At 44.1% G+C, this 22,239-nt stretch overlaps 1 protein-coding gene across 1 annotated transcript; it reads right to left on the bottom strand.

Annotated features, from left to right (window-relative positions):
• Positions 1 to 1,795: 1,795 nt before the first annotated feature.
• On the bottom strand, positions 1,796 to 20,473 carry LOC140734287 (uncharacterized). The gene is made up of 3 exons (XM_073058053.1): positions 20,012 to 20,473; positions 9,066 to 9,179; positions 1,796 to 4,218 (listed from the first exon to the last, which is right to left on the bottom strand). The coding sequence occupies exons 1-3, from the start codon at positions 20,058 to 20,060 to the stop codon at positions 4,004 to 4,006; spliced, it is 378 nt and encodes a 125-aa protein (XP_072914154.1). The 5' UTR covers positions 20,061 to 20,473; the 3' UTR covers positions 1,796 to 4,003.
• Between the last annotated feature and the right edge of the window lie 1,766 nt (positions 20,474 to 22,239).

Below are 22,239 nucleotides of genomic sequence, written 5' to 3'. Positions count from 1 at the left end.
AACTGCACAGGGGATGTAAACCTTTCAGTTCATTGAGTCCATGCAGGCATCAAGCACCCACTTACATCATTCCTACACCAACTTCCCATCAGCTTCCGCCCACATTCTACCACTCATACGTACAAAAGGGACAATTCACCATGGCAAATTCATTTACCAAACCTGCACATCTTTAGGAAGGTGGTTGGAAACAGGAGCATCCAGAGGAAATCTGTGCCGTCACAGGGAGAACGTCCAAGCTCCACAGAGACAACACCCGAGGTGAGGATTGAACCTGTTTTCATTGAAACTCGGAGCAGTAGCTCTACCAGCTGCACCACTGTGCTATGTATGACCATGTACCTCCTGGGTGTGAACTGAATGCTGATAATATCAGTGCAGCTGTTTAGCGACAGGCATGATGTACATTTGTGTAATGCTTAGTCAAATCTATTGCATTAGGTAGTGCGCATGGACAAAATATTGCACCTTCTGCATTATGCTCACTCCTCGTAATCAAGTAATTTATATCTGCAAAGTTTTGGACTTTTACTGCACTGCATAAAATACTCAGACAAAAACGCAGAATCCTGATATTAAAGATAAACCAGATGGAGGACCATGGAGTTGAGGCTGAAGCAATGCAGGAAGCCATTGAAGTGGCAGGGTGCTTTACAGACTGGAGGGAAGTGTACAGTGAAGTTCTCCAGGGATTTCCCTCCCCTCCCTACCACTGAGCACAACTGCAAGGAGCATAATTGCAGGAAAGCAGCTTCCATCATCAATGATCCCCACCTTCCAGGCCGTGCATTTTTCTTGTAGCTGCCTTCAGGCATGAGCACAAGAGCCTCAGGATGCTCCCCACCTGAGGAGTTACTCAGGAACAGTTACTACCCCTCAACCTTCAGGCTTTTGAACCAGTTGGGATAACTTCACTCACCCCATCACTGAACTGTTCCCACAAACTATGGACTCGCTTTCAAGGACTCTTCATCTCATGTTCTTGATATTTATTGCTTATTTATTTTTATTATCACTTTTTTCTTTTTGTATTTGCACAGCTTGTGTTCTTTTGCACATTTGCTGGTTGTCCATCTTTGTTGTATGATTTTTCATTGATTCTGTTGTGTTTCTTTGTATCTATGTGATTGTCCACAAGAAAATGAATCTCAGGTTGTATATGGTGATATTTATCTGCTTTGATAATAAATTTACTTTGAACTTTCTTAAAGTGACTTAATAATCTGTTCTGGGATGTGGCTGTGGAGGACAGTTTTCTGATCAGTAGATGACACATGACTCATACACATTGACAGTATGCTTGTGTCTTCTGCTGCTGGTAGCCCACCCATTTCAAGGTTCAACATGCTATCTGTTCAGAGATGCTCTTCTGCACACCACTATTGTAATGCATGGATATTTAAGTTACTGTCACATTCCTGTCAGCTTGAACCATTCTGGCCACTTTCCTCTGACCTCTCTCATTAACAAGGCTTTTTCGCACACCAAACTGCTGCTCACTGGATGTTTTTTTTTTCTATTGCCATTCTCTGTAAACTCTAGAGACTGTTGTGCATGAAAATCACTGGAGATCAGCAGTTTCTGAGATACTCAAACCACCCCATCTGGCACCAACAATCATTACACACTCGGGTCACATTTCTTCCCCATTCTGATGTTTGGTCTGAACAACAAGTGGACCTCTTGACCAAGTCTGCATGGGTTTTCTGCAGTGAGTTGCTGCCACATGATTGCAGACTAGATATTTGCATTAATGAGTAGGTGTACAGATGTACCTAATAGTGTGGGTGTGGGCACTGAATACATACTGAATGCAAAAGTCTTAGGCAGCTTAGCTTTTTTTATATGGTTAGAAATGGTACGGCCTCCGCAGAGCCCTGATCTCAATATTGTCAAGGCAGTCTAGGATTACCTGGAGAGACAGAAGCAAGCAAGAAAGTGAAAGTGTGCAGAAGAACTGTGACAAGTTCTCTAAGATGCTTGGAAGAACGTACATAACATGGCACCTAAGCGACTTGATGCAGTTTTAAAGGCAAATGGTCACACCAAATATTGATCTGATTTAGTTTTACTGTTTACTGCACTTTATAGCATTTTTTAATAGTTAGAAACTTTTCATTTCATTATTTTTTGAAAGCATCTTCGCTTCACGGATTTTTTTTCCACATGTGCCTAGGACTTTTGCACAGTACTGTATGCCGTAAACTACAAGGAGGAGAATAGTAGACTTCAAGGAGATGTTGCCAGGTGGTGGAGAAGGAGTAGATTAAATTTTAACGCTGAACTGTGAAAAGAAACACTTTGTTAGAAAGAGTGAGGAGTGCTGTCTGAGGAGGGCAGAATTCTAAGGGGGTTAATAGAAAAGAGAGGTGCAGTTGATTAAATGAGGCAGAGCAGACTGAAAAAGCACCCAGAATTCTGAGCTTTATAAATCAAGTGCAAGCACAAGGGAGCCATAATTAACATTTCTAAATTATTGGTTCAGTCACAGCTGGAGACCTCAATGTCATATGACATAGGAGCAGAATTAGGCCATTCACCCCATTGAGTGTGCTCTGCCATTCCATCATGGCTGATTTATTATCCCTCTCAACTCCATTCTCCCGCCTTGTTCCCGTACCCTTTGACTTTTTTACTAATCAAGAATCTATCTACTTCCACTGTAGAAATTCACGATGACTTAGCACCTACTGTTGCAGCATTATGTCAAATTTCAGGAGAGACGTGAAGGCTTTGGAGAGGGTTCAGAAGCGATACACTAAAATGATTCCAAAATCTGAGGGACATTAGCTCCCAGATAAACTGGAGAAGCTGGGGTCTGCTCTCCACGAGGCCGTTCAGCACCTTCAGATAGCCCCATCATGCAAGTTAGATCATGGCTAACTGCCTATCTCTAGATGTGGAGGAGGTTACATGGGGTAGAATATCTGAGTTTTGGGGAGTGATTTGTGGCGGCTGGGTTTGTTTTTCCATGGAGAGAAAGAAGCTGAGAGGATCCGGATAGAGGTACACAAACTTATGATGGGCAGAGATAGGTTATATAATAAAAAAACTGCACCCCCAGACAGAGTCAATTACCAGAGCGCATTGATTTAAAGTGGTTTTGAGAAAAATTGGGGTAGTAATTCTTTCATCCAGAGGGTGATTCGAATCTGCAACTCATTGCTTGAGGATGTGATAAAGGCAGAGGTTTTCACAGCACTTAGGAAGTAGTTGGCTGGACACTCCGACTGCATGGCATAGAAGGTGAGTGCTGTAGAGTGCTGCAAAAAGCGATCAATGTGATCAGGTACTTGATGGCCAGCATGGATCCAGTGGGCTGAAGGGCCTGTTCCCATGCAATAAACTTTATGAATTTCCATTACTTTGTCCCTTAATAAAAATGTTAACCCCAGATTGAAAAGTAACAGACCCATCATTATTTGTGGAGGATGGTTCCCATTCTTCCTACCTCCTTGTGTAGAAGACTTCCCAAACCTTACTCCCAAAAGCATTTGTTCTAACTTTTAAGCTAGTTTCAGATACCCTATCAGGGGGAAAGAGGACCAATTCAGTTTCCCCTTACTATATCTACAAAGCACTCCTTCACCTTCCACATTCCAGAGAATACACCCCCAAATATTCTGTTGTAATCTCTCGTTGTTTGGCTATCAAACATCGGACAGTTGTGCGATTAGCTTGTCGGATAGTTGAGGTTCCACTAAGTGTTTGTAGAAAGCTGTAATAAAGAGCGAGGAAGCTGCTGGTGGGTAGGACTTTGTCCTTGGCTGTGTACTCTAAATGCCCAGTGTAGGGGTGTTTGCATGGAGTAGTGGGTTTGATTGATGTCAATGGAACTAAGAGGAGAACAACACACAGCAGCTGCTGCGTACAAGGATTCCCACTCAGATGCTTTCAAGCTCTTTCTTTCGTATCTATGCACACTCCCACTGAGCTGCAAAAGTTGTAGACAAGATCTCATTTCCTAGAACTAGGGGCTGATGGCAAGATATGACCTCTGGTTTCAGAGTCTACAGAATAGCCAGCGAGCAAGGAGTGCACTGAAGATGAGCTTGGTGTTGTGCGAGACTGAAGTGCCGCTGTTTCCGACGCTGGCGCTTTTGCCTTTGGCTGGCCCATTGCATTCATCTGTGAAGCAGCAGTCCATCTTGATCCCACCTGTGGCTAGTTGGGATTGGTCGCAGAAGGCCTTGTAAGAACATGACTTGATCACGCTGCCTGGGAACAAAGCACACACACATGAGAACCGAGCACTCCTCCCAGCCCTCTGCCCAGTAAAGCCCAGAAATCTATGCTGCTGTTTTTAGTTTAATTTTCTTGCAGTTCCTTCCCTGAAATTCTAAATCCTCTTGGAAATGAAGCAAATTGTTACCATCCTATACCCACCCATGTCTTTTTCAAAAGTCGTCGTTTTGCAAATGAAATTATATCTGGTCAAGCATAAGTAATGTAATACAAGTACATTGAAATAGAACCTGGATGTATCTGTGAACTGCAGGGTTACAGACTGGGTGTGGGAGGGTGGAATTATGTCGAGGAGCTCTATATTGGCCACTGACTCCCCATGTCATAAATTTTCCATGATTCAATGAATCTGCACTCACTTATCAATCAACACCTCTACACATCCTGGTGAATGTTGAAAGTCACAGTGATCTTGGAGAGTACGTCCAACGTACATTTGGAATAAATTAGTGTGGGTGGAAATGCAACGTCAGTCTTTAGTGTTTGACGTGCAGGTGGCTACAAGTCTACCCTGCCCCTTCAGTGGAACCGCATGTCAAATGCAACCCGTGATCATATAGGCTGTGAGCTCGATGTGCTCCCTAAACATCACCTAGACACATTTCAGTGGTTGCGTATCTGGCTTCCCTGAATCTCCAGGTGACAGCAGCCTCCTGCTGCTCACCAAATAGTCCAATGGATTCCAGTCAAACACATTGTATATTCACCAGGAATCAACTTATTTTATTGCAACAAATATAACCCAGCCCTCAGCCTCATCCTCTATTACAGAAAGGGCTCCTGGATTTATCCTGCATTTGCAGAATGTTGATTTAGGCTGTATAATTCTGATTTTCTTTTCAGCTTAACTTTTATGCCTGCTTGTACTTTATACATGTAACTGTTTAGATAGATAGATAGATAGATAGATAGATAGATAGATAGATAGATACTTTATTCATCCCCATGGGGAAATTCAACATTTTTTCCAATGTCCCATACACTTGTTGTAGCAAAAACTCATTACATACAATACTTAACTCAGTAATAATATGATATGCATCTAAATCACTAACTCAAAAAGCATTAATAATAGCTTTAAAAAAAGTTCTTAAGTCCTGGCAGTTGAATTGTAAAGCCTAATGGCATTGGGGAGTATTGACCTCTTCATCCTGTCTGAGGAGCATTGCATCGACAGTAACCTGTCGCTGAAACTGCTTCTCTGTCTCTGGATGGTGCTATGTAGAGGATGTTCAGGGTTTTCCATAATTGACCGTAGCCTACTCAGCGCCCTTCGCTCAGCTACCGATGATAAACTCTCCAGTACTTTGCCCACGACAGAGCCCGCCTTCCTTATCAGCTTATTAAGACGTGAGGCGTCCTTCTTCTTAATGCTTCCTCCCCAACACGCCACCACAAAGAAGAGGGCGCTCTCAACAACTGACCTATAGAACATCATCAGCATCTCACTGCAGACATTGAATGTTTAGTATGTTTCCTAGTGGTCACAGTATGTATATGCAATTGTTCAGTGTGTCCCCTAGTGGTTTCAGTTCTTTATATGATTCTGGAAGTTTATCTGGTATCACATTATTTGAATAGGGGCTCTCTGATTGGTTAACTCTTATCTACAAATTCGATGGAATGTCTGTTTATCTGGGGTATAAGAAGAGCAGAGAACATTTTTCTCACCATCTTTAATCTTTTTTCTCCCTTTCCACTTTGTTGCTAAACTCTTGCTAGTCCGTTTTCAATTCTCTTCGTTTTATTAGCGCTTAATAAAACTGTCGTGAAGCAACAAATTTTATGCCTCTTTCTTGACTTTTGAAAGAACCTTGGATCAAAAACATCAGAATCCAACAAGGAGATGGCAGATGATATAATCTGAAACAAAAAAAAAAACTGCTGGAGGATACGGTCAGACAACATCTGTAAAGGATGAGGACTGGTTGACATCTTGACCTGAAACGTCTATGTTCTGATACATTAGGGGCATTCAAGAAACTCTTAAACACATGGATGAGAGAAAAATGGAGGGCTATGTAGGAGCGAAGGGTTAGATTGATCTTAGAGCAGGTTAAAGGTCAACATTGTGGGCTGAAGGGCCAGTATTGTGCTATAATATTCTACGTCAACCATCCCTCTTCCTCCATAGATGCTGCCTGACCTCCTGAGTTCCTCTAGCAGTTTGACTTTTGTTTCAGGTATTTCTTCTTAACTTTTATTGTAGAAGGGGTGAGGGGAAAAACAGACCAAATTTGTTTGAAATGTTCTACAAAGGGGGACAGTTAGCGGAGCCACTACATCAAAGCTACAGGTTCTTTCAGTGGTCACCAAGTTGTTGGCAGGAAGTGTTGGCGTGTCGGTTAACACTGATTTAACCAAGATGAAGTTCTTTTAATCCAGTGGTCTCAGTCTCTCTGCTGCTTCAGTATCCAGCTTACAACTAAACAGTGGAAATAGATTGATATAAAGAACACAAGTGGGGGAACTGGACAGCAGTGTATTCCAAAAGGTGGGAATGCCTGGGGTTCAGCCATCTGAATGCAGCCACAAGAACTGTCCATTCATGGCCTTCTCTACTGACACGATGAGGCCAAACTCAGGTTGGAGGAGAAACACCTCATATACCATCTGGGTAGTCTCCAGCCCCTTGGTATGAACATTGAATTCTCCAACTTCTGGTAATTCCCTCCCTCTCCCTTCCCCCATCCCACTTTCACTCTGCCTCCTCCTCCAGCTACCTATCACTTCTTTCATGATTCTGCCTTCTTCTACTACACAGTGCTTTCCCCTTACATTCCTCCTTCACCTTTCCTGCCTATCCCCTCCCTGCTTCCCCTCCCCCACCCCCTGATCTTTCTTCTGATTGGTTTTTCACCTGGCACCTTCCACCCTCCCCTCACCTTCTTTATAGGACCCCTGCCCCCTCCCTCTTCAGTCCTGACGAAGGGTGTTGGCCCGAAATGTTGACTGTTCGTTTCCACGGATGCTGCCTGACCTGCTGAGTTCCTCCAGCTTGTTTCTACGTGTTGCTTTGACCACCGCATCTGCAGTGTACTTTGTGTTTACTGTCCATTTGACTACCCATTTCCTTCCACAGGTGCTGCCTAACCCACTGAGTTCTTCCCATATTTTGCTTGTGATATGCCTTCCGAATATTTGAACTGCAATGTGTGAGACCAACACTGTTAAATGTTCCTAGCAGTCTAATGAAGCTCAGATTAGTCAAAGATCAATTTATTAACAAAATAAAGAAATACAATAGAATTTATGAAAAGCTATATATAAAGAAAAACTAACAAACAACCAATGTGCAAATTAAAAACAAATTTAAATAGATAAATATGTATTACTGAGAACATGGAGTTGGGGGAAAGCTCGAACAGTTTAGGACTTTATAGAAAAATAGAGGGCTATGGGTAACCCTAGGTAGTTTCTAAGGTAAGGACACGTTCAGCACAGTTTTGTGGGCCGAAGGGCCAGTATTGTGCTGTAGGTTTTCTATGTTTCTATGTTTATAACCTGGTGCATAGGAGAATGATTGGAGATTTGATAGACAAAATTACGCAGGGTATAGAAAAATGCAAGCAGGTTTTTTTCCACTGAGATTGGGTCATAGGTTAAGGGTGAAAGGTGAAACATTTAAGGAGAACGTGAAGGGGACCTTCTTCTATCAGAGGCTGATGAGAGTGTGGAATGAAATGATAGTCAAGGGTTCAATTTCAACATTTAAGAGAAGTCCGGATAAGTTCAGGAATGGGAGGAGTGTGGTCTCTGGTCCAGGTCGATGAGATAATGGTTTGGATGGAGTAGGTGGGCTGGTGGGCCTGTGTCTGTGCTGTAGTGATCTATGACACAATAACATGAGTTGTAGATTCCTTGAAAGGGAGTCTGTAGGTTATGGGATCAGTTCAGAGTTGTGGTAAGTGAAGTCATCCACACCGGTTCAGTGTGCAAGCTACCTGCACTTGGAAAGTCCAGGGTGATCCAGCTTTAAGGGCACACTGTGCCATGGACAACTTAGAGTGTTGACCCATGAACAGTTTAGAGTGTGGCTCCTAGCTTGACCCTTCCCACGACGTAATTCTCCATTTTCATTTCGGAAAGTCACGGTTCCACCCAAGGTGCAGTTTCTCAGCCAGACAAAGGCAGCTCTTTGGTATGGTGAGTGAGGTGGCCTAGGTGCCTATGATGTGTTGTGGGGTGAGGTGATACAATCAGATATGATAGTGCTGCGTAAGAGGCATTTAGACGGACACATGGACAGCCAGGCAGGGAAATGGTGTAGACCATGTGCGGATGGGATTAATTTAGGTTCGTATTATGGTTAGCACAGACATAATGGGCTGAAAGGCTTGACCCTGTGCTGTACTGTTCACTGGGCCACTGATGGCCTCAAATTCTCTGGATCCCTGGAAATGTCCGTAAGTCAAGTTTATTGTCATGTAACGATATACAAGTATATAATGTATATAGAAATCAGAATTTTTTCAAACAAATGTGTAATGCAGTCATACACGTAACACACGATAAATTATAAAGGTAAGGATAAAATCCACAGACAAATCACACATAAATAACAAACTGGCGCATTAATAGTAAATATTGTACGGATTAACCAGTGACACTTCGAATACAATGCAGCAGGGAGTTCAGAAGTTACCAAAACTTCTGGATTAAATCCCACATTTCCAGAAGAGATTCCCTCCCTCTTAGGGACTTGTAGATCTGCGTTTTATAGGTGCAGATCGAGGGCGAGGCGTTTGCCACAGGTAAACATGCGTGGATGCAGCGAGCGGAGCAGGCGTTACATTGTGCCGCTGGCCTGCTGGACTCACCTGGACCCGTGATTATGGAGCAGCTGTCAGCAAACTGCGGGCAGCTCTGCGATCCCTGCCTGTTGCACTCCTCCTCGCTCGACGCCACGCACGTGTAGCAGTTCAGCGCCTCACCTGCACACGACAGAGGGAAACCTGGTTCACATCCATCACGTAGACCAGAGGGAACTAATTTCAGACGCTGCCCTTAAAGAGATTACTTTTATTGCACTTTTAATTACATTGTGCATACACAAGTCAGTGGAAAGATTTTCCTTCTGGTCCAGATCCAGCTTTTGCACCCTCCTGTATCACAACAGTGTTTATACACTCAATGGCCACTTTATTAGAGACAAATACACTTGGGTACAAACCTATACACTTTTGTCTAAGAGTTCTAAAACATCAGACATTGGGAAATGGCTGATTGATGATCAATCACTCAGCTGAGTGGGATTATGCTTTCTGATTGGAGTTATAGAGACTAAACCCTTCAGCCCAAATTGTCCACACCAACTGTGCTGCCCAGCGTTTTAGTCCCACTGGCCCGGAGCCCTCCAAACATGCAAACATTGCTAAAGTGCCTGCCTTAACCACTATTTCTGTCCGCTCATTCCAAAAACACATCGGCCTTTTTGTGAAGAAGCTGTCGCTGAGGTCCCTTTTAGACCTCTCATCTCTGATCCTAAACGTCTGAGGTCACCCTGCATCCCTGGAAATAAAGTCCTAGTCTATGGAACTTCTTGTAACGTAGGCAACATTGCTTTACTTTCAAAATTCAGGTTACTGATGACAAAAGTGGGTGGGAAGAAAGCTGGATGTATGAGATTACCAGAAACTTTGTACTCAGTGTGAAAGACGGGTGGGGTCTATGGGTGCCCCCTCCATGATGGCCCAGACTCAAGCCAAGAGATTCAAGGCTCAGCTGTGGCATCTGCAACAGGCCAGGAGTTGAAAACACACTCTGCCAATGTCTGGAGGCCAATCATAAATCAGCTCAGAGCACTGAAGGAGAATCCAAGTATGTGAAGGAAAAGTTGATCAGTGCAAAGTAGAAACGGATTCGGTTACACACAGGAGATCTCACTGTTGTCAGAAATCCTGAACCACACACGCAAAATGCTGGAGGAACTCAACAGGTTAGGCAGCATCTATGGAGAGGAATAAACAGTCGATGTTTCGGAAGGAGAACCAGAGGGAGGTGATGTGTAGGTGAGGAGACGAGAAGGGGCAAGAGGGGAGTCAGAATAGGGAATGGAAAAAAGAGAAGGGGGAGAGAGAGAAATTATCGGAACTTAGATAAATCAATGTTCACCTAATGGCCCATCCTTTCCCTGTGGTGCCCCTCCTTCTTCCCTTTCTCCCATGGTTTCATGTCAAATTCCTTCTTCTTCAGCCCTTTACCTCTTCCACCTATTACCCCTCAGCTTCTTACTTCAGTCCTCCCACTCCACCACTACCCACCTTCCCCCGACCTAGTTTCACCTATCAGCTTCCAGCTTATACACTTTACCCTCCCTTCCCCCCACCCCAACCTTCTTATTCCAGCTCCTGCCCCCTTCCTCCCCAGTCCTGATGTAGGGTTTCGGTTCGAATGCAGAATCTCCTGTCCTCTCCATCGATGCTGCCTGACCTGATAGGTTCCTTTAGCTTAATGATACCAGCAGCTACTGGAGTGACCTGAGGACAGGCTGTGATGATTCCTAGACTTTGTCTTGACTGTGTGATAATTTTTCCTATCTTTGGAAAAGTTCACCTTTCAGTTAATGTACAGTTATGACACTCAAAAAATGATAAGTCATGGTGATATAAGCAGATCTTAAGGTATCTCCTGACAAAAATAATGAAAGAACATCTCACAGCGGTATTGCTTCAAAGTTCAAAGTAAATTTATTATCAAAGTACAATATGTCACCATTTACAAACAACAGAAAATCTGCAGAAAATGGTGACACGCAAAATGCTGGAGGAGCTTAGCAGGCAAGGCAGCATCCATGGAAAAGAGTGAACAGTCACCGTTTCGGACTCTCAGCCTGAAACATCGACTGCTTACTCTTTTTCCATAGATGCTGTCTGGCCTGCTGAGTTCCTCCAGCATTCTATATGTCACCATTTTCTTGCAGGCATTCACAGTAGAGCAGAGAAATACAACAGAATCAGTGAAAAACTACACACAAAGACTGACAAGCAACCAACATGCAAAATGAGACAAACTGTACAAATTTAAAAAAAAACTGTAATAAATTAATTAATTAAACTGAGAACATGAGTCGTTGAGTCCTTGAAACTGAGTCTATAGATTGTGTTTGGTGACCTGTTCAGAGTTGAGGTGAGTGCCATTATTGCCCAAGAATGTTGCACGTACATCCTGATCAACCTGAGAAAACCCCTGATTTTGCTGTGCATACCCAGCTAGAAGCCGACAAAGTTAGAAAGACTAGGCAGGGGTCACACAGGACTCCATCGTTACCCTGAACCCTTTAGCTGGTTTCAATCTTACTACCTGCAGCAATATTACCTGCCGGCTGTAATATCCATTTTAATCCCTTCCCTGAGATCACTCTGCGGACTGACGGCTCTGATTGATGGAACAGCCAACTGTCCCTAATGAAACTACTGTGGAGTTTCAGAGACTCTGTGCTATTGAACTTCAGTAAAAATTTGTGTTGTCTTCTACAGGACAAAAAGGAAGCTGTGGCATGACAAGGGTTAACATAATGCCCAGACAAGGATAGATTGCAGACAGCCCAGACGTGAAAAAATCTTTGAAGAGCATAGCTTCTCATGACATAGCAGGTTACCACAGCCATTCTGTGTACTGGAGACAAGAATGTATCAGAAGGATGCAAAACACACGCACCAAGGGACAGTTTCTTTACTAACTTCAAGGTATCATCGGTAATCAGTTCGTGGTTTCTTTGACTTTTAACACCTCTACTGTGAATAGTGATGGATGTTGCAAGTCAGGAATTCAGATGTACACGGTTTTACCAAAATATCTGCTGGTCAATTCTGAATAAAATTGGCATTTCTCTGTTTCGACTTCAGAACAGCGTGGCGACAGGGGCCTTGCACAAGTAAAGTCAAGCATGATTGAGGAATGGGCGTGAGCTTTCAGGGTCCAGTTAATTTCATGATGGCATTTGAAGTTGTCCACGCTGGTTCAGGAGCCTGATGGTTGTAGGGTAATGACTGAATTAAACCGAACATGGCAGCAAGCCCGTTAAAATCCACAGGCAGGAGATCGTAAACCATAAGTAACATCTTCAAGGAGGAAACAAAGTCGGGGGGGGGGGGGGGTTACAGAGGAACGCCTGAGCTTTGGGTCTCCGCAGCCAAAAGCATAGCCTCCAGTGATGGAGTCATTAACTTACTGGATGAACAAGAGGCCAGAATTAAAGCACTGGGTTCTCCGAGGGTTATTCATTTGAAAGTGATTGCAGATTGCAGGAGAGGCAAGCTGTGGTGGTCAGTAAGGAATTATATAGTTAGGGCTGAGATGAGGTCGGTGAATCTTTGGAGTTCTCAGGTCTGGAGAGAGATGGAGTCTCAGTCATTGATTTCATTCAAATTGAAAATGCCTGTTTTTCAGGATGCCAAGAGCATGTGGGAAATGCAAAGTAATGGTGTTGAGGTGGATGATCAGCTATGATCTCGATGAACGGGGAAACAGTTTGAAAGACTGAATGGCCTATTTCTGCTCCCGGGGGCCAAAGTAGATGGGCAGGCAGGAGTAACGGGTGAATGGTGTAGCATGGGATAGGACACTGTGGAGCTGACGTCTGAGTGACTTTGCTTGTGGTAAAACAGAGCAGGCGAGCAGTGAGAATATGGAAATAGTTAAGTCCACCAACAACGGACCCAGAACATCAACAATTCCTTTCCCCTCAGATGCTGCTCGTCCCACTGAGTCCCTCCAGGAGATCGCTTTTTGCTCCAGATTCTAACATCTGCACTCTCTTGTGTTTTTATAGAGTCACATCTATCCAACGGCTTGCACAGGAAGTACAGAAGTGTAAATGGAGGAAACTGGCTCGATAAGAGTGAGGGTGAACCATCGCAAATCATCAATCATTGTCCAAAAGACCCTGAGGACTTCCCCAGGAACTTTGGAAGAGATTCCAAGAAAATTAGCATTCTCTGTGCTAAGTTTATTCCATTCTTAGAGGTGCAAAGAATTTCCAAACATTAATCCTACTTCAAGTCAGAATCAGATTTATTATCACTGATTTATCACTGTCTTCATCAAACCAGCTTAGGACTGAAACTGTGAATGTAATGGAACAGAGGGACTTCGGAGTACAAGTGTATAACTCATTGCAAGTGACAACACAGGTACACAGGGTGGTGAAAAAGGCATTAAGCACGCTGGCCTTCATCAGTCAGGGCACTGAATATAGAGTTGGAACATTATGTTGCCATTGTACGAACTATTAGTCAGGCTGCACTTGGAGTACTGTGGACCATGCTATAAGAAAGATATTAAATCAGAAAGAGAACAGAAATGATTGAGCAGGAGGTAGTCTGGACTGGAGGGCCTGAGCTACAGGGGGAGATTGGTTAGGCTGGGTCTTTAACCCTTGGAATATATAATGAGGGGCAACCTTATAGAAATGGCAGTACGGTAGACAAGCGGCTAAAATTACAGTGTCAGTGGCTCGGGTTCCAATCTGCCACTGTCTGTAAGCGGTTTGTGTGCTCTCACCATGACCCCAGGGGTTTTCTTCCGGGTCTCCAGTTTCCTCCCACATTCTAAAGACATTCGGCTTGATTGGTTGATTGGTCCCATGGGTGTAATTAGGCTGCGTCGTCTCATGGGGCTGAAGAGCCTGTTACCATGCTGTATCTCTAAATAAATGCTTAAAATGAGGACGTAACAGTAGTTTCCTCAGGGTAGTTTCGACCAGGACTAGGGGGCATAGGTTAACAGTGAGAGGGGAAAGATTTAAAAGGGACAAGAGAGACAATGTTTTCTCACAGAAGATGGTGAGTATGTGGAGCTAACTGCCCAAGGTGGTTGAGGCAGGTACATTAGTCGCACTTGGACAGGTACGTGGAGGATGGAGCTTAGAGGGATATGGGCTGAACACAGGTCACTGGGTGGTCACCTTGGTCAGCATGGATTTGTGGGGCCGAAGGGCCTGTATCTGTGCTGTATAGCTCTTTGACTCTAGGACTTATATGCTGTGAAATTTGTTGTTTTGTAGTAGCAGGACAGTGCAAAGACATAAAATGACTCAAAATTACACAAGTGAATAGATAGTGTTGACTCCTCCAACCAGTTCCCATCACCCTACCTTGCTTCCTCTTGTCCGCCCCACCCTACTCACTCCTCACACTTCCTCATGATGGATTCCGTCAGCACTGAGGAAAACGATTTCCAATTCACTCATAAATTAGAACATAGAATAAACGAAAAGGAGAGCCTAATCAATGCTTGAGCCTCTTCCTCCATTCAGTAGGATCATGCCTGACCTTGTGTATGGTCCTATCCCAAAATCCTTTGATTCGTTCATGTTCGAGGTCTCGGCCTTGAACATGCCTGATGAATGAGCAAGTCTGGTGTAGGGAGTTCCACAGATTCACCAGCCTCTGAGTAAAGAGCTTTCTTCTTCTTTCAGCCTTAAATCGATGACCTAATGCCCCCTGGCCCTTGGCCCAGGAGATACAATCTCTCAGCACCTAATCTGCCAGTCCCTCAGGGTAGCGCAGGGAGATCACCTCACATCTTTCTAACTTCTAGTGAAGAGGCACGATGCAGTTTGAATGGGAGAGCGACCTACTGATGCGTCGACATAAACAAGAGAAAATCTGGGTGCTGGAAAGCCAAGCAACACCCGCAAAATGCTGGAGAAACTCAGCAGGCCAGGTAGCCATATATTGAAAAGAGTACAGTTAGCGTTTCAAGCCAAGACCCTTCATCAGGACGGGAGGAAAAAAGATAAGGAGTCAGAGTAAGAAGCTGGGTGGGAGGAAGAAGCACAAGGTGATAGGTGAAGCCAGCCAGGAAGGTAGGGAGGGGGTGAAGTTCTGGGAAGTCGATTGGTGAAAGAGATAAATGGTTGGAGAAGGGAGAGGACAGAAGGCCATGGAAGGAAGGGGGGGGGGGGAGGGGGAGAGGAGCACCAGAGGGAGGTGATGGGCAGGTAAAGAGGTAAGGTGAGAGGGAACTGGGAATGGGGAATGGTGAAAGGGGGGCATTATCAGAAGTTCAAGAAATTGATGTTCATGCCATCAGGATGGAGGCTACCCAACAGAATAAAAGGTGTTGCTCCTCCAACGTGAGTGTGGCCTCATCACGACAGTAGAGGAGGCCATGGACTGACATGTTGGAATAGGAAAAGGAAGTGGAATTAAAATGGGGGGCTACTGGGAGATCCCACTTGTCCTGATGGATGGAGAGTTGATGCTTGGCGAAGCGGTCTCCCAATCCACGTTCGGATCTCACCAGTATACAACTCTTTGAGTGATGATGCAGAAAGTTTGAAGTTAATAACTCATCAGGGGTGATTGATAAGTTTGTGGCCTAAGGTAGAAGGAGATGAGTTATTAACTTCAAACTTTCTGCATAATCAGTCAAAGAGTTGACCTGCATGTGCATGTAATGAGAACTGTATAACTCATCTCCTTCTACCTTAGGCCACGAACTTGTCAATTACCCATGCTGTGGACACTTTCTGGAGGTCAGAGATCCATATGCTCCACGACCGCTGGACTAAGTGTGTAAATGTAGCTAGGTTTTCTAAAATTGACTCCTTCTACCTTAGGCCATGAACTTATCAATCACCCCTCATACCTGCCTCAACCTCATGTTCCCTTTCATTCTCTCCCCTCTCACCTTAACATTTGCCCTCTAGTTCTCGATTCTCCATCCCTGGGAAAAAGCCTGAGTTCATTTATCCCATCTATACCCATCCGGAATTTATTGCAGAGCATCGTGGACACAGCTCAATCAATCGTTAAAGCTAGCTTCCACTCCATGGACTCTGTCTACACTTCTTGCTGGTTTGGAAAAGCAGCCAGCGGAAACAAAGACCTTTGGTACATACGACAATAATAAACCAACAGCAATCCAGATCTTTGAGCTGACCCCCAAAGTAAGGAAGCTGCAGAATGAGTGGGATTCATTCCTTGGACAGGCACCTACTCCCTCATCTGAAAACCAGCAGTCAACCTGTACGAGCAATCAGCCTCAGACCCCTAGTACCTCGGCCTGCCATCCCATGACTCACGTTGGCCCTCGGGAACACCGCTCCCTGGCCTAGCCGCCTTCAGTAGTGTAAGCCTAGCCAGACCTTGGCATGACAGTCTGGACTATCTTTGTGCACCTTCTGCTTGACAACGGCCTGCAGTTCGATGCCATTTATAAATCCTAGAAACCAGCAGAGTTACAATGACAATATCCACCCGTACAGCCGGGCCACAGGAAGCGCTACTTCTTGCCAGGCACTCCATGGGAAGGGAGGTGACTTGCGTCCATTGCATTTCTCTGGGGCCTGAGGTAGTGCATCCGACTGATGAAATGGTCAGGAGGTGTCAGATGGAATGGGTGGGGTGGATAGTTTTTAAGGCGATGCACTCATTCTATCACTGACTTCAATCTTCTGTGCCATCTCAATATCACCCCAAATGCTCCTTTTCTACACTGAGTGGTCATGGATCAGAGAACTTAGAGTTCTGAGGGGAGATTTGATAGAGCAATACAAAGTTATGAGGGGTATGAAGAGGGTAAATGAAAGCAGTCTTATTCCACTGAGGCTGGGTGGGACTATGACCAGAGGTCATGAGGTAAGGGTGAAAGGTGAAAAGTTAAGGGGAACATGAGGGAAACTTTTTCCCTCGGAGAGTCGTGAGGATGTGGAATAAGCTGCCAGTGCAAGTGGTGCATACAAGCTTGATTTCAACATTTAAGAGAAGTTTGGATAGGTACGTGGATGGTGGGGGTACGGAGGGCTATAGTCATGGTGCAGGTTGATGGGAGTAGGCAGTTTAAATAGTTCGGCATGGACTAGATGGGCTGAAGGGCCTGTTTCTGTGTTGCATTTTTCTATGATTCTATGAGTCAATGCAAATGTTACATTTCTTCAAAGAGGCTTCAAAATCGTCCCTGATCTTTTCCTCTGTCTGCCTGGTAAAGCCTTCCCGGGTCACAACAGAGGATATGGTCAGGAGTCTGGTGTTGGATTTGGATGTACGACGGAGGCAGCCTGTCCAACTTGATGCTGGAGATATTCCCTCTGGTCACCATCCTACAGAAGGGACATATATTCAATGGCCACTTTATAAGGTACCCCTGTATCTAATAAAGTGGTCATTGAATTATGTTTGTAGTCTTCTGCTGCTGTAGGTTCGTCCACTTGAAGGCTCAACGTACTGTGCATTCAGAGATGCTCTTCTGCACACCTCTGTTGTAACGTGTGGTTCTTTAGGTTACTGTTGCCTTCCTGTCAGCTTGAACCATTCTCCTCTGACCTCTCTCGCGAAGAAGGCATTTTCGCCCGCAGGACAGCTTCTCATCTGATGTTTTTGTCTTTCACACCATTCTCTGTCAACTCCAGAGGCTGTTGTGTGTGAAAATCCCAGGAGATAAGCAGATTCTGAGCAGGTGTACCGGTGCACCTAACAAAGTGGTCTCTGAATGTATCTGCACCAGAGAAGGTGGAATGGAGACCTACCAAGAGCCTGGTCCACAGGGGAGGCCCACAACGCTGGCCTGCATTCCTTTGGCACAAGGGAGCCTGAGCAGGAAGTGCCACTGAACTGTACAATATTATGAGAGAACATCTTGGTGTGGACAGCGAGGAATTATTCTCCTTAGCAGAGGATTGAGGGGCCATTGAGATGTTCATTGGCAGAAGTTTGTGGAGCAAAGTTTCACCCAAAGCCAACTTGATTTGTGGAACTCCCTGACTGTGAGTGACATGGAGGCAGAAACTCCCCCTCTAATTACCCATGTGAGCACTGTGGGACCCAAAGCTGAGAACGATGACTAACCTCAAGAGCTCCTACTTGGTGCAGCAGGAATATAATGTACAGAATGGCTACCTGCTCTGCTATGTTTCTATACTGCTGAACCATTCTCTAGGGTCACTTGTTTACACTTCCGAGACCCGGATTCAATCCTCACCTCCTCCACCTCCTGTATGGAGGTTGCTCCTGCACGCACATCCCAAAGACCTGCAGGCTGGTAGGTTAATTGGCTCCGGGACACAGGAGAGTGGGAGAATGTGGGGTTACTTGATAGAAATGTGGAGAGAATAAAATGGAATTAGTGTAGGAGTATAATGTAAATGGGTAATTGAAGCTCGGTATAAACTTGATGGGCTGAAGGGCCTAGTTCTGCCCTGTATGATTCCTTGACTCAATTTCTGGACCAATGAATCAGCGTCATGTTCAAATCCCACCAAGGCAACTAGTGAATTAATATTCAAGAACTCTAAATAAGTTGAGTTGGATTTCAATTAAAATAAGTAGAAACAAACAGAAGTGATACTAGCTTAGGCAGAAAACTTGATCAGCATGGAAGAGATGAGTCAAAAGAGCTGTGTGACCTCATCTGCGGTTGTCAGCAGAAGGAACACCCGACGGATCACAGCATTCCATACATCATCTCACTGCTGCTCTCGTAATGCGGACATCACGGGAAACGCTGGTAATTATCGTCCGTCCATAACTACCCCTGAACTCAGGAGGCTTCTAAGTGATGTTGCTCAGTCTGCAGTCACATAATAATTGGACCAGGTAAAGATGGCAGAATCGCTCCCTGAGGTTTTGTCATAATCTGGTAGTTTGGAGCTTACTATTAATGACACTGGATTTAGTTCTAATTCCAGATTGATTCACGGGGCTGTTCTGGTGGGATTGAGATCCAAGTCTCTGGATCTGGCTGCTGGTTTGCACGCACGGCACACTTCCTCGATATTTTTTTTATTTAGAGATACAGCGCAGAATAGACCCGCCCAGACCTTTGCACCACTAACAACCCCCGATTTAACCCTAGGCTAATCACAGGACAATTCACAATGACTAATTAACCAACTTACCGGTACGTCTTTGGACTGCAGGAGGAAACCGGAGCACCCGGTGGAAACCCACGCAGGTGGGTCTACAAACCCCTTACAGAGGATGGCAGGACTGAATTGGAACCTCAAACGCTCCGAGCTGTAATAGTGTCACACTAACCACATGGTGCCCTACATCGACTCCATCAGCACTTAGAATGTAGAACAGCGCAGAGCAGTAACAGGCTCTTCGGCCCACAATGCTGTGCCCAATCCATTAAGCTCACGACACCTATTGCCTGCACAATGTCCATAATCCTCCATTCTCTGTATAATTCACATGCCTATCTAAGAGACTAGCCCATCTTTGCCCTCTAAGAATCTAAGCATACCTTCATCAAGTGGAAAATGCATCTTTGACATCATTAACGGCACACTGTGAACAAATATTTTTTGTAATGCATTTTGTCTCATGAAGTCCAATTTGGAGCAGCAATCTGAATTATTACTGGACAAACTCCCAACATATAAAACCTGGTCACTTCACACAGAAAATGACTGAATATTTACTTAACGTAATTCAAGTTTATCGGGGACTTTTTTAATGATGCTCATAATTCATTTCACACCTTTTTTTAATGTGTGACTTAGATTCCATTTAGAACATTACAAAGCTTTCACAAGTGAAAACAGTTTGGAGCATTATGTATTACAAGATATCTTGTGTTTTTCAAAGTTTACACGGAGCATATTTCCAACCTTCTTGTTTAAAAGAGAAGTTAAAGTTTACACTAAATTGCATATTAGTGTTTATGTCCACAGCGCATTTTCATTGACCGCTTGATATGTAGAATCTGATAAGAGCAATTAAAATGATTAATATACTGTAATTAAAGTAGAAATTAATAAGTCTCAGTCCCCTGACAAAGCAAAATCCTGAACAGAATAAAGAACCACTGTACATACCCTGGACCGAGAGGAGAACTATCAGCCCTGTAAACAGAATGGTCTTCATTACTGCCCTTCACTTGTGGCACACATCTATTGCTGGTGATGAGACAAGAGGCTGTTGTTTTGTATTAAGGGCTTATTATTAATCTATTTCACTGTAGGGTCAACCATTTGGGGATAATATGCTTAAGGCACGAACTTAATACCAAGCTGAACAATGGAGTGTGACATTGAAGGTACCGCGATGTTCACAACCTGCACTTGCGTAGCACTTTTAAGGCAGGATAGCATCAGAGACTGTTAGCAGGCACAAAGGCAAAGTGAAAAGGGATGAAAGTCGGGAAAATTACATTGAAGGAAGTGACTAAAAGAGCGAGGTTTTAAGAGAAAGTGAGAGAGACGTATAGACAGAGAGAGACAGAGAAATATAGACAGATAGAGGGAGGGAGAGAGGTGGAGAGACAGAGATAGACAGAGAAAGAGACAGACAAAACAGAGACAGAGGGAGTGAGATACAGAACAGAAACAGGCCCTTCGGCCCACAATGTTGTGCTAAACCAATTAAATTAGTAATCAAGTGGCCAACTAAACTAATCTCTTCTACCTCTGTCATGTCCATATCCTTCTATTTCCCTCACATTCATGTGCCTATCTAAACATCTCTTAAAAGACCCTAGTTCATCTGCCTTTACCACCACCCCAGGCAGCACATTCCAAGCTCCCAACATTCTCTGTGTAAAAAAACTTGCCCCTCACATCTCCTTTGAATTTACCCCCCTCACCTTAAATTCATGCACTCAGGTGTAATTCAACCTGGGAAAAAGATACTGCCTATCTACCCTAACTATGCCCCTCATATCAGATCTCCCCTCAGCCTCCACATCTCCAGAGAAAACAATTTAAATTTGTCCAACCTCTTGATACAGCACATACCCTCTAATCCAGACAGCATCCTGGTAAACCTCTTCAAAGCCTATAACCAGAACTATAAGCAATACTCCAGATGCAGCCAATCTCAAGTTTTGTAAAGCTGCAACATAACTATCTGACTTTTGAACTCAATGCCTCGATTAATTAAGGCAAGCATGGCATATGCCTTCTTAACTACACCATCAGTCTGTGTTGCCACTTTCAGGGAGCTATGACCTTCGACCCCAAGTTCCCTCTGCTCCTCAACATTGTTAAGGGTCTATCCAATTTGTGAGTGTGGAGACTAGAAGATGGATAGGATACTCACTGGTGCTGGACTGAGAGGAGTGGTGCCTGGGTCAGAGACATGTTGGGAAGTATCATCGTGAGGTGGAATGGTTTATGAAGGCAGGGAACAGCAAATCTCTAAGAGAATCTTAACAAGTAGCCAGGGGTTTAAATTATACCGTTCACTTATACACTCAGTTCATGTTTCAAAACCAATTGCTTTCCAAATGGTTAAGTTCCAATTAGGCATGGCGTTAGAACTTTTGTAGAGTCTCTCAGTGCATTGTAATCACTGAAGGAGAATTAAGAATGATGTCAGGGAGATTTGTTTCAGAGCTCATTACATGGTGACTTCCTCCTCACTCACCTAAATTTAGCCATAACCTCTGACCTATTCATAACCCTTGATGGGAGACTTATTAGCGTTCAAATATCACGCTCCAGACAGGCAGTAGTAGTAGTTCTTTAGCATTCCCCAATTAGATAAATATGCTCTTTGTATAACCTCCTCACAGTGATTGGTGATGATTGGAAAGGACTTGTGTGGGTGCTGTGGTTTCCTCCCACATCCCAAAGATATGTGGGCCTGGGAGATAGTTAGCCACTGTGTACATTGTGTGGGTGAGGGGTAGAATCTGGGGTGGCATTGATGGAAATAGAGTCAAATTAAATGGGATTAGGGTAAATAGATGCTCAATAGTTGGTGTGGATCCAATAGACCAAAGTTGTAGGTATGACTCAAAGTTCAAAGTAAATTTATTATCAAATGTCACCACATACAACACTGAGTTTGATTTTCTTGTGGGCATACTCAATAAATCCATAAGAGAAAAATAACCATAATAGAATCAATGAAGGACTGCACCAACTTGAGCATCAACCAGAGTGCAAAAGACAACAAACTGCGCAAATACAAATAGAAAGGAATAAATATCAAGAACATGAGATGAAGAGTCCTTGAAAGTGAGTCCATAGGTTGTGGGAACATTTCAACGGTGGGGTAAAAGTGCATTTGAGTGAAGTTATCCCCTGTGATTCAAGAGCCT

This window comes from Hemitrygon akajei, chromosome 1 (assembly GCF_048418815.1).
Source record: "Hemitrygon akajei chromosome 1, sHemAka1.3, whole genome shotgun sequence".
NCBI classification, from domain to species: Eukaryota; Metazoa; Chordata; class Chondrichthyes; order Myliobatiformes; family Dasyatidae; genus Hemitrygon; species Hemitrygon akajei.
The sequence above is the reverse complement of the archived record's forward strand: the minus strand, read 5'-3'. Positions and strand labels throughout refer to the sequence as shown.